We start from the raw sequence: 17168 nt of genomic DNA, 5'->3' as shown, positions 1-17168 counted from the left end.
AATGTTTTCCTTTGTGTTTTTTTCTGAGGTTTGTTTTGGTGGTGTTTTTTTGTTTCCCAAATTCATTATGACTTAGCTTTTAACATAATAAAATGTTGCATAGGTATTTAGAAAATGAGGATGTTTCAGCTTGATGAGACCTAGATTACTGTGTATGTATGCATTATTTTAAGATAAGAGAAATAATCAATGAGGAAATGTAGTATTTTATGGTATTGTCCCAAGAAACGAACCCTGTTAGAGCTATTCTAGTAAAGAATTGCTTTCAAAATAGCTATATAAGATTTTGAGATTGTCTGTCAGTGATTGTCTTCTTCTGAACTTACTTGTTGAATTCCCCTTCCCCCACAGTAGAAAACAAAGGTGGAATTTCTGATATGAAAATAACACTGCTTCCGTGCTGGAAGTGAAATATATCCATACTCATTAATGTATTATCTTGATTTCAGTCTGATTTTAATTCTAAAATAATTATAATACTTAGAGTCAATGTCTTAAATTTTCTTTGAACCTAATATCCAGGATATGGACTGCTACCATACTTAACCTTGTTTGAAAGACTCCATTTGACTGCTACACTGATCTGACAGCCTTGATTTTCTATATGGAGGTTACATGACTTAGGAGACATTTGTTTATCTGTGACATAACATAATAAGCGATACTTATAATCATCATCTTGTATATAAATTCCATACCTTCAGATAGTAAAGAAGATTTTTTTGTTGAAATACTTTCAAAATTAATACAAATTAGCTTCAGTGAAACATCTGTAGTCTTAATTAAAGCCATACCAAGGTGATTGTCTCTTGAGTTGTGCTGGTAGTAGGTAACTAGGTCTATCAGCATAATTTTAAGGATTAAAAAAGTCTTACTTTGGGTCATTTTAGGTTTAAAAACAAGCATCACGTCCTACTTGTAACATACAAACTGAATTTTCAGTCATATAAGAAACTTACAGAACATATCAGCATGACATTTGAAAGCAACATGATTTCATATACATTTGTCAAGTCAGTCTACGTAAAGTTAGTAATAAACAAAAGAGTCATTTGTGTATGAATACTATAACTACCCCTTCATGCAGTATGAGATTTTCAAATTAATTTTTCTTTCACAGCAAAATGCTTTGGCCTTCTATGGATAACTGGATAAAGAAGAGAAAGGGGCATGAAACTGCTCAATCAGTTCGTGATAGTGTTATAGCATTGACACTCAGGCTAATTGGTAAGTAATCTAAATTCTTGGTTGAACTTCTATTTTGTATAAGTATGTCTTTATGAAAGTGTCAGGCCTGTCTGGAAAGGGGGTTGAAGTATTATTGAATTTTATTGGATCTTTATGCAGGTATTTTCTGTTTATCAGCCCGTGGAAAGAAGGTACTTAAATTTTCAGAGATGTCATATTGATTCATGATAACAAATACCAACATGTTTTATGTATTTAAAATAAAATTATCTGTAGCCACATATAGAATCATAAAAATCCTGAGTTGAAAGGGACCCACTGGGATCATTGAAGTCCAACTCCTACCCTGCACAGGTCAGCCCCAGGAATCACACCACGTGCCTAACGCATCTTGAAATCAGACAGGATTGGTGCTGTGACCAGTTCCCTGAGGAGCCTGTTCCAGTGCCTAACCAACCTCTGGGTGAAGAACATTTTTCTAATAGCTAACCTAAACCTCCCATGACACAGCTTCATGCCATATAGTTTCCAGCAAAATGTATAAAATGCAGTTTTTTATGCAACTTAATACCATAATAAATTTAAGTTAGATTAATTTATTTGGGATCTAGGTGGCATTTGATGTAAATATATATAATTTGAGTTTCAATAAATATTTTCAATATGTAGGCTATATGACAGGGTTTATTTAAAAATTGCATTCTTTCTGAGTTTTACACTTAAAAATTGTAAACCTATAGGAGGTTGAATCAATCTGATGAAAAATGCCTTGGGGTCTTTAGTTACACAAGGAATAAGACAACTCTTGTTCCCAAGACAACATGGTAACAGGAATTTTTTGTAGTTAAAATTTGCATTTTCTGTTGATACTTTGACAGACAGACATTTGGGAAGTATAAAAGCTGGGAAGTTGACTGTCTAAATAGTCAGATATGTAGTAACACTTTTTTTCTTTCAGGTCGATTAGGACAAATAGGTTTGAAGGAAGGCTATCTTGCTGCAGTGAAGAATATTAGTTCAGTAATTGGACTGTTTGTACAGCATGCAAAAGAGGAAGGTAATGTTCTTTTAGAGGAACTTGAGTGTAACATCCATAATGTGAAGTTTTGCAATGCCAGAATATAAATTAAGGCACACATGGGAAAACAGCCTGCTCTTGCAGTTTTCATTAGTGTATAACAGGTCAAAGTTTTCAGTTTGAGTCCCTTTCTGTTACAAAGTTAATGAGCTATTAACAGTATTACCTTCTGTTTGAGACAGAAAAAATGTGAGATGGTTTCAGACACCTTGGAATTGGACTGTTTCATGTAAGAGCCTGTCAGCTGCATTAGATATCACTTAAAGGGTGCTTCTGACTTGAGCAGTAATAGCTAATTTTTTACTTGAGCAACTTATGCTGAAGCTTACTAATAAAATTGTTGTCTTGGGAGAAGGACAGTTCAAGGTACTGATGAGATGAAACTAGGCCGTTAGAGCAGCAGAAATCCACATTGTTAAGTTACTCTGGATGTTAAGTACATTTTGCAGTGAAGCATTTGTTATTGTTTGGGAGCTGTTTTGAACCACCTGTATAACTTCTCTTCCTTGCAATCTCAAGTTCTAACTTGGTAGTGTATGGTGTACAGCGTATATCTGTTTTTCAGACTCATTGTAAACCTGACTGCTTTCTTAAGTCTGATTACTCTTAACTAAAGTCACTAGATTCTCAATTCCTGTACGCCCTTCGAGTACGAAAAAGTTGCTGAATTGGAAAACTGGAAAGCGTTAGTATAAAATGAGATGTTACAGAATGTGTGTGCGCGTTGTCATCTTTCTGCGTTATGGTGTTAGACATCACAACTGTTGATGTGTTTTATTTTCAGTTCTTGAATAATAGTTTCTATAGATTCAAGATTCCCTAAAACATTTTTGCTTATCAAAAAGTTTCTATAAGCTGATTTTTGTTAACTTTTTGCAGCTATTCCTTGGGGTGTGCAGCTGGCAGCCATATATTCACTATGTGACTTGGGTTCAAGCAATCCAGAAGGTATTGTTGAGGCCATCCATACCTGGAGAGCAAAAGTTCATGACAACATCCCTTCTGCTATCACCGATGGCATAGCTGAAATCACCTCTCTGTGTGAAATGGAGATAAACTAAAATATAGGGAAGTGGACTGATCTATAGGAAAAAGTGCCTTACCAATTAAGCAGTAGTTGGTTCCAGTTAAAAACCATACCAAGTGCTGTGTCTTCTTGTATTTCATGCTTTTAATCAGAATGTCTGATCATACAAAGCAAGGTCAAGTATTTTATTTGGCTTTTCTGTTTGAAGGAAGAGTTTTTATAAAATAAACAAAAATACTTGCTTTTCCTAGTAGCTAATTAGTGATCTGAAAATGAGTGCATCTTGAACTCCTGATATATTTCTGGTTTGATGACAATAAAAATCAGTAACAGTTTTCATTTTTCTACCTACATCAGTTTGGAGTATGGACTATTTGACAGAATATTCAGCGTGACTTGAAAATCTGGCTCTATTATTTTGTACTGTTTTTATAAAGTGACCATTCAGATAGCAGAACATTCCCCAGATTCCGTTTTATTTTGCTTGGGTTGTCTTATAAACTTAATTTAAAATACTTGTGGAAAACAGGTAGGAATTTACTTTTTTTGTAGCCATCATGTATGGAGTAACAGATACTAAATCTAAACTTGTATATATGGTGTATTCTGATGTGTCTCACATTTGATATTTTTTCCACTTGGAGAATTTTGTGTATGTAAATAGAGAGTTGGTTGAAAAAAAGTTCATGTTTCTAATGATAGCTTCACTACACTCTGTTTTTGTATCTTTCATAATAAAAGAGATGAATACTATTGTGTTCTTGTTGACCTTTTAAATAACCCAGAGTTAACTGTGTTTGTAGCTTATATAAATACTGTTTTGGGGGGCAGCAGGAAATTGCCTGTTGAGGTAATTTCACTGAATGAATTGTCCATAACATTGCAGTTCTGGACATCTCTCCAAAAGTTTCTGGTATGCTTTGGAGGCTTGGGAAGTAGCTTCAAAAAATTATTGAAAATTTGTATTTTCACTCTGTGGTTGTGCCCATGTTGAAGGGGTGAGCTTTGCTAATGCAGATTCTTATTGTAATGGGACCTAGCTTCTGACAGAGTTTTGTGGTGCTGTAGAGCAAAGTGGCCATTGATTTCAGTTGCAGCTATAGCTGCTTGCACTCTGGACATCAAATTAACCTCAGTGAGCTCACCACAGACAAATTCAGTCAATGAAAAATAATCTAGTAGTATTGGTGATACCTGTGCACAATAGGCATTGCTACAGATGTCTGTCATGAAGGCTTCCAATTTGCCTCAGGTTGAAACTGTATGATGTCTGCGACTCTGCACATTTTGGTGATTATGAAGGCTTTGAGGATTTTATGTGTAACCTTCATTTACCCTTCTTGCACTAAAATGAGTACAAAATATCTGAAGTGGAAGAAGTCAAAAGAAAACACAGGTTGACTGTAAAAGAAAGTATGGATCATAAATCTGAAAACTAAAGGAAATGGGAAACAGAACAAATAAAAAAGTTAGAAACAAAGTGAGTAGAGGATCACAGATGCTTCAGTGTAAAAATATTGCAACCCAAAAATCTTCACAGCAGATAGAATACCCATTTCCTTTAGAATTTGTATAAAACACTGGCATTTGAAGTATGTGAGATTCACAGGAGAAATACCAGATTTTTCCAAGACAAAAAAATCTAAAACTATACTAATTTAAAACCAAATGAAAAAAAATTCAACCTACCCTCAAACCATTTTCATGAGAAATATTCTGCTTATGTAAGAAAAGATTTTGTGTGTACTGGAAACATAAAACTGATTTTAATTCTGTGTCCCTCTCTACTGCCCACCCAATCAAACTGCATTGGAATAAGTAAAATTAGAATAATTGATACCCTGAAGGTATTTGCTTCTGTTAAATACTAATCACTCATCATTCATCAAAAAAAACTTGTAACTCCCACACACAGTGTCAAATTTACCATATTTAAAAAGCTATAAAATGTTGATATCCATAAAGGATAGTGATTTTCAGTATATGGAATGCTTTATCCATCTCAATATTTGTTCAAAATACTAAAGTCCAAAATAGCCATTAAAACAGGGATTTACAGGTTTCTATCATCATTTGCAGATTTTTGCTTTTTTTTGGTTCTTGCATAAATATTAAGTGTGTAGCTTGTCAAAAACTATGTGTATCAGGAAATGTTCAAGTTTTCACTTCCTCCATGCCTTCTCATATTCCTAAACCAAAACATGAAAAACTGTCTTAACTGCTAAGACATTACTGTCAACAATACAAGGCTAGACAAAATGCTAACAGTCAAAATTCATGTTAGATTAAAATACTCAGCTCTAGCAGTTCTCCTGCCTCAAATACAGAAGACAGTAAACATCTATAATAATTTATTTATAAGGGTAATTCTGGCTATAGGCTTCTGAGTTCATAACAGTATTATTTGATATTTGAAAAATACCTGATATGTATTGACTCCAGGAGAAGAAACTTGTCATAAATATTGGAGAGCAGTGTAACTTTGTCTATGTGTAGATGAACAGGATACTGGAATAAGTTGGTAAAGAAAAAATTTTATTTATCTATTTTTCTTGTTTAGTTGCTTTCATACTAAAAGTTATTTTTAGAGTGTCTGAATCCTAACATGTTGTACTGGCAGAATTATTTGATTGTTTACTCAGTCATCCCTTGCTGGAATACAAATTTTGGACATACATACCTTTTATTTAACTTTGTTTCTACAAAAAGTAGCATCTTTGGGCTTGGCTATGTGTTACACCACTAGGGTATTTTCCAGGATGATTCTGCCTTCAAGGTATAGTAGGAAATGTTTTTCAGTGTGAATTATTTCTTCATAAAATAAAAAAATGTTGGACTCTAGACTGCTTAAAATTAATCTCTAGTTATTTTATCAAACCCTCTGATACTGATGTATGGTCTGTTCTAGCTTCTGCTTTCACCTGCCTGTTTTGAACAAAAAGGATTTCTGATCTGGACACTAGAATAAGACCAAAGCAGTTGTGAGTTTTCCAGCTTGAAATGACTAATGAAATTACATGCTGTACTCTGTTTTAATTAATGAAACTGCATGTATGAGTGGAAACCAGTCCAGAAAACCTGAAGATTTGTTATAAAGAAGCTGAAATTACATGGTTAAAACACTTTGGAGTATCACCATTTAGCTTACATTCTTCCCACTATACCTAATTTTTCACTTCAAGAAAAGTCAGAGACTACTCTTCAAAAGATGGACAAATTAGCAAGAAGGATTTGTTTAGAGACAGGATTTGCAATTACACTGTTACTGGCCTGAATAGGCTGAAGTCTTGTTTTGCAAAATTCTGAAACTCATTTAACTGTTCAGGAGTTTATAAATCCATGAAATGCTAATGATTTTGGGTGCTCTGAGCCCATCTATTGCATTCAATTTAATGCAACTCACATTACAAAATTACTTTTTGGATTATTTAAGTTGAAATTTTGAAAAAAACATTCTGAAGCTTAATAAAACAAATAGGTAGGTAATGGGAGTTAGAAAGAAAATAAGATAGATATTTATGCAAATGGCCTGGAGTTTGATTATTTTGAATTTTAGTCTCAAATGGCTCAAATTCCTTCAGCTGCCACCTCATCCTAGAGATGTCTAAATGTTTGCTACTGAGAATTGCCTGTGTTTTCTAAATAAAACCTGCATCTTGTTGCCATGCTTTGACTAGAATTGAATGAATTCTGACATGGTTTAAGCATCAAGTAGGAGAAAGCCAAGTACTTGGCGCAACTTGTCTCCTGGGGCTTCACATACAGTCACAAGCCTGTCTCCAAAAAGCTTTTGATAATCACAGAATCACAGAATTAACTAGGTTGAAAAAGACTTTTAAGATCATCTAGTTCAACCTATGACCTTATACTTCCTCATCAACCACTAAGTGCTGTTGCGCGGAGAGAAAAAAACTCTGTAACTTTTTTAAGTTATAGGGCCGGTATGTTTATTCAGCGCTGGACGCAGGCCAGAGAGACAGAGAGACTGCTCTCTTTAAAAGGGCATGCGCACCTTTTCGAACCTCAGTCCTCCTTTTTATCCCCCTTTCAAATGCATATACATACAATTTCACAATAGGCTCATACATATTCATTTCTATGAATTTCGCAGTGACTTTTGCTGCTAATTTTCATTATCAGAAGGAATTTCTTGTGTCCCTGTCCTGTTCCCGCGGTGTCTCTGTTTTCATTTCACTGTCTCCTCTTTATCTTCTTGTTTTTCTATCGAAGCAGCTTTTCTCTTTGGCCTTAACTTGACACAGAAAAGCACCTTTTACCCTTTTTGCTCTAGGGGGGATTTTACCATGTCTCAGTGCCATCTCCAGTCTTTTTTAAACACGTCCAGGGGTGGTGACTCCACCATCTCCCTGGGCAGATGACTCCAGCACGCAATCACTCTTTCAGTGAGGAATTTCTAACATCTAACCTAAACTTACCTTGGCACAGCTTATGACTGCCCACACATTCTGTCATTTGTTGCCTGGGAGAAGAGATTGACCCTCACCTGACTACAATCACCTTTCAGGAAGTTGTAGAGAGTGATGAGGTGTCCTGTGTTGGCTATATAATGCTTGTATCTCCAACCGTCTGTTCTATTATGCTGAATAATAAGCTTTGCACCTTTAAGACTTGTTCTGAGAGTGAGGGAGGGGAGAGAAGAAGCGTGCAGTTTGTTTTCAGACACTGCACTCACTCCTCCATATGCTTGTGGCTGGACTATGTTGTCTGCGAGTGGACAGACAGTGGGACAAAGCTCTCCTTTGCTTTTAGTTAGTTTTAGCTAGCTGAGGCAGTAAAGTTTCCTGGACTGTGGTTTGTCTTTTCTTTGGGCCTGTTTAAACCTGCTCTGGACTGAACAACCAGAGGAGCACCGGCAGCTCACACCTGTGGGCCGGGCCTGGCCTGCGACATTTCCAGTGGAGGGACTGGTAAGAGACTGAGTGAGCCAAGCTACAGCCCACTAAGGGGACTTTTTGGAGTATGTAATTTCTTTTGAAGCGGCAAGAAGTTTTATTGTTTAATATTGTTCATTTTTCGTACTAGTGAATGCTTTGCCTGTTGAATAAACAGCTTTTTCCACTTTTCTGCAAAGAAATTTTTTTCCTGAACCAGCTGGGGGAGGGGCCGCTTGAATTTGCTTTCTAGAGGAAACACCTTTAGGGGTTTTTCTCCCAAAATTGCCCAATTGCCTTACCCTAAATCAAGACAAATACAGTTATTAACGCCCAGTGTGGGGCTCCAGAAAGTGGAAGAATCCTGTACTGATTTTAGTTGTACTTACTCTATATTGTGATAAAGCAATCAGTAACCATGTTGCTGAAATTCATAATGTCTCTCAGGGTGGAGGCCTTCATGTATTTCTGATCCCTTAGTTTTCTTGAGGTTTTAATACCTTTCTGGTCCCTAGGATTATTTTCTTATCCAAAAATAACTCCAATATTCTCCCTAATACATAGTTTTTACAGTAGAGGAACACAGAATAGCTATTTTGCTAACCTCTGTAACAATGATTTGTAGTTTACAAAGGTGTAGGAGAGACATTCTGTGCTGTTCTTGTGAGCCAGCAAAGGCCTCCTGAAGATAAAGGAAAGCCCCATATCTCTCCTGAGGAAGACACCAAGGTTGTCACCATGGAGACATGATAAAAGAGAGAAAGTTAAGAGATACAGACTCTAGGCTCACAGAATGATGTGGCTCCTTGGTTACCCACTGAGAACTTTGTTTCTTTTCTATAACCAATGGGCAGTGAATGTGTATGTTGGATGAATGTAAATATCTTGAAAAAGTATAAAAGCAACATGTTGCTGTAATAAATCTCTCTTGCACCCTTTTGATGGAGTCGTGGTACTTTCTACTGTGTCGTGCTCTATAATGACACAAAGGTACCAGATTTTGGTCAAGATAAGTATGGTTTAAGGTTTATTCATCCTACGCTGCATCCTAGTTCCAATAACATGTTTTAGGGGTTTATTAGTAATTGCACCCAGTTTGTTAGAGGAGGAGCAGGGGATGAGGCTTTTCAGCCTTTCCTTTCCTTTTTTCCTTCAAATCTCTTAAGTCACTTTTTAAGAATATTCAATTTTTCCTAAATGTTAAAGAAACCACCTTCTTAATATTTAATCTAATAAACTTCCTCTATATAGTTTACAGCTTGTCTAGAGTGAGGGCTGAGATGTCCAGAAGAACTGATGAGACCCCTGACCCAGAAATAGACCCAGGTGCAGAAAATCTTGAGTGGTGTAGACAGTGAGAGAGAATGGGTCGAGCCCTGAAGAAATTTTCTGATCCTCCAGCCTGGGAATTTTCACATGAACAAATTCAGAACCCAGATGAAGTATGGAAATTTCTAAAAGAAAACTGTCATGATGACTCTAAAGAGAAAAAGATCAGTGCAATAAACTGGGCCCTGGCCTAAGCCACACACTGCTGGATACTGTAAGGCAACAGATAGAGGCAGAAGAGCAAAGAGATAAATCAACAACTACCCCAGTCACTCAGACTACAGGCAACACCCCAGCTACTCAGGTTGTAGCTAAACCCGACAGTGAGCCTAAGCCCACATCTAAACCAGACAACAAACCTAAGCCCATAACTAAACCAAACAATAAGCCTCAACCAATAGCTGTTGCTCGTACCATGACAGGTAGAAAACACACATTTAAAACCAATCAACCAATAGAAAATGATGATCCGAAGAAAAGACCCTCAAAACCAAAAACAAAGTCAGAGAGGTCACTCTTGAGTCCTTTTCCCTATAAGACCTTCATAACCTAAGAAATAATTACACTCAACGAACTGATAAATCTATAATTAGTTAGTTAGTCCATCTTTGAGAAGCTGCAGGCAAGGCTACAATTCTGGATGGTACTGAAGTGAGGCATTTGGGATCCCTGTCACATAATCCAGTTATCAACCAAAGAATAATGAAGGGAGCTGACTTTCACAGTCTCGGGCACAGATCCTGAGAAGTGTGTGACAAAGAGGTCTGTGTGCTGACGATCTCTATGCACAACAAACCTAATAGAAGACCATAAAACAAGAGATTCCACGCTTGATAGAAATGGCAATAGCAGATACTGTCTTCTCAAATAACCTAGATACTGTAAATCCAGACTTAGTACCTATACATCCGTGACGTAGCGAAAACTTATATGACTTAGACCACAAAGATACCCTTCTGCTTTACCAATAATGAAGTGGGATGAGAAGGAGGAGACCGTACTTAATATGGTAAAGAAGCTCCAAACATGCAAATACCGTACATAATCCAATACTTACAAGAATCACCGATTTAAAAAGAATATGCAGAAATTAAAAGATAAAATAAAATCACAAAAAACTCAGAAAGGAGATTAAAAAAGACCTTCTCCAAATCTCGACAATACAGATCAGAGGTTCTAGTACCACAAGTAAACTACCTGCACACAGGGAGAGAAGGTACACCTCTTGAGCTGAGCTGTAGTTCTTCCTGTGTAATTGTAAAGAAAACATAAAGAGATAAGATAGAAAATCTACTGTTACTCTAACACAATGGGTGTGTGACTTAAAAAACAGCAAAACTCTGAGAAAAAGTTCCACCAAAAAAAAGCAGGTCCAATAACCCATAACCAAACTGCCATGTATTATGATAATGACAACATGTCTGATCCCCTCAAAGGACCTCCAAAACATATGTCCGGGGGAAAAAATCAAGCTTAGAGAAGCCCTGCCTCTAGCCAGGGAGAGGCAAGGAAAAACTGTGGGTTTTATACTGTGTAGATTCATTAGCCTAACATATCAAAACCACAAAAATATGAAGCCTTACTTAACAGTAGTGCACTGTGCACATTAATCCCATCAAAACCTGTGGGAGCAGAATCTGTTTCTATTGCTGATGTGACAGGGTGATCACAAAATTTAACTTTAATAGAAGCTAAAGTGAGCCTGACTAGAAATAAATAAAAGAAACACCCTATTGTAACCAGCCCAAAAGCCCCATGCATTTTGAGTAGAGACTTCCTCTGAAATAAGTATTTCAAAGACCCCAAAAGACTCAAGTGAGCATTTAAGATAACAGCTATAAAAACAAAAGATATCAAGCAATTAAACTCCTTACCTAGACTATCAGAACCATCTTCAATAAGACTCCTGAAAGCGGAAGAGCAATGAATACCAATTGCCACTTCAACAATACACCACCAACAGTACAGAACAACTCAAAATACTACAATTCCCATCCACAAAATAATCCATAAACTAAAAATCCAAAGAGTAGTCAACAAAAACCACTCACCCTTGCACAGCCACATTTAGTCTATACACAAATCTGAAAGAAAATAGATTGACTGTAAACTATTGTGCCTTAAATGAAATAACTCCACCTTTAAGAGCTACTGTACCAAATATATTAAAACTCCAATACAAACTAAAGTCCAAGGCAGCAAAGTGGTACACCACTATTAACATTACCAATATATTTTTCTCCATTCCTTTAGCAACAAAATACAAGCCTCGGTTTACTTTCACCCAGAAAGATGTATAATATGCCTAAACCGACTGCCCCAGGGGTGGAAACACAACCCCACCATCTACCATAGACTAATCCAAGCTACACTAAAAAAAGTAAAGCTCCAAAACATCTACAATATATTGATAACATCATTTTGTGAGAAAACACAACAACAAATCGTTTAAAAAAGCAGAGAAAATACTCCAAATTCTCCTAAAAGCCAATTACACCATCCAAAAAAAAAAGTTGAGACTACTCAAAAGATAGTTCCTAAAAATAAAATAACAAGACAAACAACGTCAGATTCCCACCAATATCATCAACAAAATCATAATGTCTCCACCAACCAACAAGCAAAAATCACAAACTTTCTTAAGCACCACAAACTTTTAAAGAATACATATTCCTGAATACAATCAAATTGTAAACCCTCTCTACCTAATCACCCACAAAAAAAACCACTTTCCAATAGAGCCCTAAATGACAACAAACCTTTACCCAAAACGAACAAAAAATCACTCATACAATAACCCTTAACCCAATCAAAACAAAGCCAAATGTAAAAAGCATACTCTACTCTACAACCAAAACCCACAATCTATCCTAAGGCCCTTAACAAAAAATACCTAATAAGATCCAAAACCAAACACTATGATTTTAAAATCAAAATTACAGAAAATCTAAAACCAACTACACTCCAAAAAAAAAAAAAAAAAACGGCTATAAAAAAATCCAAACTACCTTAAAAGTAATAAACACTGAAGTACAACTCCTCCTGACACCACAACTACAAATGCTAAAGTAAATATTCAAAACAAAAATTCCCTCTACCCAGCATACCACAAATATGACATAAAACAAGTAGATTACCCTCATCACACAACACACCCATATAAAAACCTAAATCACCCTGAAATTTTAGAAATCATTACAAATTTACCTAAAAATAAAAACTTTAGTCTCACTGGCAAAAAACCCCAAGAAACAACACATACTAAAAAACTCTACCATTCAACCAACTACTAACAAAACCCCCACATTATGCTCTTTTTATTGATAGTTCTTACCACATTATAGAAATAAAACTAAAATAGAAAACAACTCCACATAACAAATCACAAAAGCTCCTAAAGAAAAAAGTAAATCAAGCCAACTCACTAAACTCAAAACCACTCACCCTAAACATTAACCCTAAACATTACTAAAAAAGTAACCAAAACTGTATCTCTACACACACTGTATCTCTAAATTCATAAATAACAGCCAGTACTCTATAAAGAGTACTGTACTGTACTAATTAACAGCATAGAAAAAAAGCTAATGAGTAGAAAGACATCACTACTAGGGTAGAGAAACAACCTGTAGAAGTTCACCATGTCCCCAAAAATAAAACCAATAAAAACCACCAAAACAATCAACAAATAAATCAAGCTACAAAAATAGAAGCATCAAAAATAAACTTAAATAAACTTAAATTGACAGCACAAAAAGCATTATTTCTTGTTAGATGGGCTCATAATACCTCAATTTATCAAAATAAAAATGTTACCTGTAAATGGGCATGAAATCAAAGAGTAAATCTAACCATAAACAATACTTCTCAAGTTATCCATGTCTATAAGACATATACCACCATCAAACAAACCGAGTAAAACCCCTATAATGTAATAAGCAGTAGTCCAAATATATAGAGAAACCTAACAGATTAATTGTGGGGGTCGAAGAATCGTCCAGCCAAGGGGCTGCTGCAATCCCCTGGAGAGCCAACCCTTGAGCAAGATACCTTGTAGTCAGGGTGAGAAAATCTCCCAGCCAGAATCTTTTGCAAGTTTTATGTTGATTCCTTGTAACCCATTGGTCCTCTCCCTGTCACCCCACCAAGCTACTTGTATCCTACTTGTTGCCAGTTTCTCCCCGCCCCTCTCTTTCCCTATATAAACCCCACTTTTTGCCGCGCTGGAGAGAGCTGCTGTCCCTGGGTCCTTTCGCAGAGGCCCCTGCTTCTAAAAAAGGCCTCCACTCTGTGGAATTGCCGCACAGTGCTCTATTCCCTTTTCTCTGCATTGCCTTGAGAGCCGACCGGCTGGGATTGTGCCTGTGCCCCTGAGACATTATCAAGATGCTTCTTCGGGAAGGTCGTGGCACTCCCACCATCTACACCGCCATGGCAGTTAATTACATTACACTACCCCACACACACCAAAGTAAGCCCTATGTCCTCACAATTATAAAAAACACCCCAAAATAGTTAGAAACCTACCCTGTACCTCACACTATTCAAAACACCATCCTAAACCTTAAAAAACAAATCCTATAGAAACATTGTACCCTTAAAAAGATTAAGTCAAACAACAAAACTCATTTCAAAAACCTTATCAACACCTAGGCTAGAGAACGTAACATTAAGTAACTCCTACCATACACCAGCTACAAGCAAAATAAAAAATACAATAAACTGTTAAAAAGTACCTTAAAAATATTAAGTGAGAAATCTTTCAAAAATTGAGCAACATCTAACAAAAATCACCTAATTAGTTAACACCCAAAATTCCACCAGCCAAACAAACCCTACCCAATCTGAGCCTTCGCATACAGTAGAGACAAAGTCCCAGTAGTACATATCAAAAATTTGTTTAAAAAGACAATTTAAATAAATTCTACCCCAAGTACAAGCAAACCCATTCATAAAGTTATCTTTGCTCAGAGACCAAGTTGCACATAGTAAGTAATACTGAAAGATAAAACAACACAATGTATTCCTCAAAGAGATCTAATTGTTAAGTGAAAACTATGAATAAATGTCACTATTTACTAAATATTACTACTATTGTCTATATATAGCTATACATTATATATATAATATATGCATTTGTGGACTTAGAATATATAATTTTAGTAATAAACTAACAATATAGAAATAAAGGGTAGAATGTCCTGTGTTAGCTATAGAATACTCATATCCCCAATCGTCTATTCTATTTATACTAGATAATGTTTTACACCTTTAAAGCTAGTTCCAAAAGCAAAGAAGAAGAGAGAAGAAACAATTTATTTTCAAACACTGCACTCACTCCTCCACATTCCTCCTACATTCCTGCTAAACTGTGTTGTCAGCAGATAAACAGACAACAAGACAGATCTCTACTTTTAGTTAGTTTTAGCTAACTAAGGCAAAAAATACCCTAAACTGTAGTTTTTCTTTTCTTTAAACCTATTTAAACCTACTCTAGACTAAACACCCAGAAGAGCACCAGCAACTCACGCCTCTAGCCCACCAGGCCGGGCCTAAGCCACAGCACTTCCAACACTAGAAAACCTAATAAGAGACTAAGTAAACTGAGCTACAGCCCACAAAGGGGACTTTCTGAGTTTATGATCTCTTTTAAAGCAGCAAGAAGTTTTATTGTTTAATATTATTCATTTTTTATAATAGTCAATACTTTACCTGTTAAATAAACAACTTTTTCCACTTTTCCCAAACCAGTTGGAAGAGAAGCCCCTTAAATTTACTTTCTAATAGAAACCCCTTTATAAGCTTTTCTCCAAAAATTGCCCTAAACCAAAACAAATACATGAGGTTACCCCTGAGTCTCCTTTTTTCCAGGCTAAACAATGCCAGCTCCCTCAGCCATTCTTCATCAGGCTTGTGTTCCAAGCCCTTCACCAGCCTTATTGCACTCCTCTGGACGCATTCAAGAATTTCAACATCCTTCTTAAACTGAGGGGCCCAGAACTGGACACAGCATTCAAGGTGCAGCCTTACCAGTGCCAAGTACAAAGCAAGAATCTCTTCTCTGGTCCTGCGGGCCACACTATTCCTGATACAGGCCAGGATGCCATTGGCCTTTTTTAGCTGGCTCATGTTCAGTCAGTTGTCGACCAGTTCCCACAGGTCCCTTTCCACCTGAGCACTGTCCAGCCACTCTGTTCCCAGCTTGTAGCGCTGCAGAGGATTGTTGTGGCTAAAGTGTAGGACTCGGCACTTGGACTCATTAAATTTCATGTTATTGTACTCAGCACATCTATCCAGTCTGTCCAGGTCCCTTTGCAGAGTCCTTCTTTCCTCCAACGGATCGACACATGCTCCCAGCTTGGTGTCATCTGCAAATTTACTGATAATGGACTCAATCCCCTCATCCAGATCATCAATGAAGATATATTAGACAGGACTGGGCCCAGCACTGGCCCCACTGGTGACTGGCTGCCAACTGGATGGAGCACCATTCACCATCTTCTCTGGGCCTGGCCATCCAGCCAGTTCTTAACCCAGTGAAGGGTGCACCTGTCCAAGCCATGGTGGCCAGCTTTTCCAGGAATATGCTGTGGGAGACAGTGTCAAAGGCTTTGGTGAAATTCAGGTAGACAACACCTACAGCCTTTCCTGCATCCACCAGGCTGGTCAGCTGGTCAAAAAAGGGGATCAGGTTGGTCAAGCACTCCTAAACCCATGCTGGTCTGATTCCCTGGCCATCCTGTAGATGCCATGTGATGGCACTCAAGATGATCTGCTCCATAACCTTGCCAGGTACTGGGGTCAGGTTGACTGGCCTGTAGTTTCCCAGATCCTCCTTCTGGCCCTTCTTGTGGATGGGCATCACATTGGCCAGTGAGCCAGGACTGGTGGTAAATGATGGAGAGCGGCTTTGCAAGCTCATCTGCCAGCTCCCTCATCACCCTGGGATGGATTCCATCTGGTCCCATAGATTTGTGAGCATCTAAGTGGCTCAGCAGGTTCTGACTGCTTCCTCCTGGACAACAGGGGGGCTATTCTGCCCCCTGACACCATCTAGCAGTTCAGGAGGACAGTTTCCTGAGGACAATCTGTCTCTATCTTAAAAACTGAGGCAGAGAAGGTGTTCAGAACCTCTGCCTTTTCCTCTCTTCAGTTACTAAATTCCTTCCTGCATCTTATAGAGAATGGAGGTTGTCCTTGCCCTTCCTTTTGCCATTAATGTATTTATAAAAATATTTTTACTGTCCTTCACAGAAGTTATCAGTTTGAGTTCTAACTGGGCTTTCCCCTCTCTAATTTGCTGAATGATTATGGATTCATTATTGAATGCACAGGCAGTAACCCGGCTGGGTTTTGTTTGGGGATGTTTTTTAAATCACAGTATTTTAGGAACAAATTGCTCACTCCTTCTATGCTTCAATATTAGTAGTCAGCTTCATAACTGCTGGAATATTGGCCCAAAAGCAAGTCTCAGCTGATGATATGATCCCTACATATGTTAAAAAAATTATGAGTTCTTTTGGCCCTCCTTATACCCCTTTTTTACAATAAATATGAGCAAAAATAGAGACAGGTTCTTCTCATGCAATCAGCCTGTCTGTAGATCTGGCATATTATTTTTTCATTTGGTACGTTTTTCTCTGCAAGCTGACAG

The 17168-nt window shown here is 37.2% G+C and overlaps 1 protein-coding gene across 5 annotated transcripts in view; it reads left to right on the top strand.

The window, feature by feature from the left end:
* The window catches only part of ICE1 (interactor of little elongation complex ELL subunit 1), a 40921-nt gene extending 34211 nt beyond the window's left edge, over positions 1–6710 (top strand). For 3 of the 5 annotated variants that reach the window (XM_030965220.1, XM_030965261.1, XM_030965253.1), the window contains 3 exons: positions 1121–1227; positions 2147–2245; positions 3146–6710. In XM_030965220.1, coding sequence (XP_030821080.1) covers positions 1121–1227; positions 2147–2245; positions 3146–3327 — 388 coding nt within the window. In that variant the 3' untranslated portion in view covers positions 3328–6710. Of the gene's footprint in view, positions 1–1120; positions 1228–1542; positions 1652–2146; positions 2246–3145 lie in introns of those variants that run through there. The other 2 variants (XR_004061380.1, XM_030965212.1) reach the window with 2 other exon arrangements.
* The last annotated feature ends 10458 nt before the right edge of the window (positions 6711–17168 follow it).

This window comes from Camarhynchus parvulus, chromosome 2 (assembly GCF_901933205.1).
Source record: "Camarhynchus parvulus chromosome 2, STF_HiC, whole genome shotgun sequence".
Taxonomy (NCBI): domain Eukaryota; kingdom Metazoa; phylum Chordata; class Aves; order Passeriformes; family Thraupidae; genus Camarhynchus; species Camarhynchus parvulus.
This window is presented reverse-complemented; position numbering and strand designations above follow the sequence as displayed.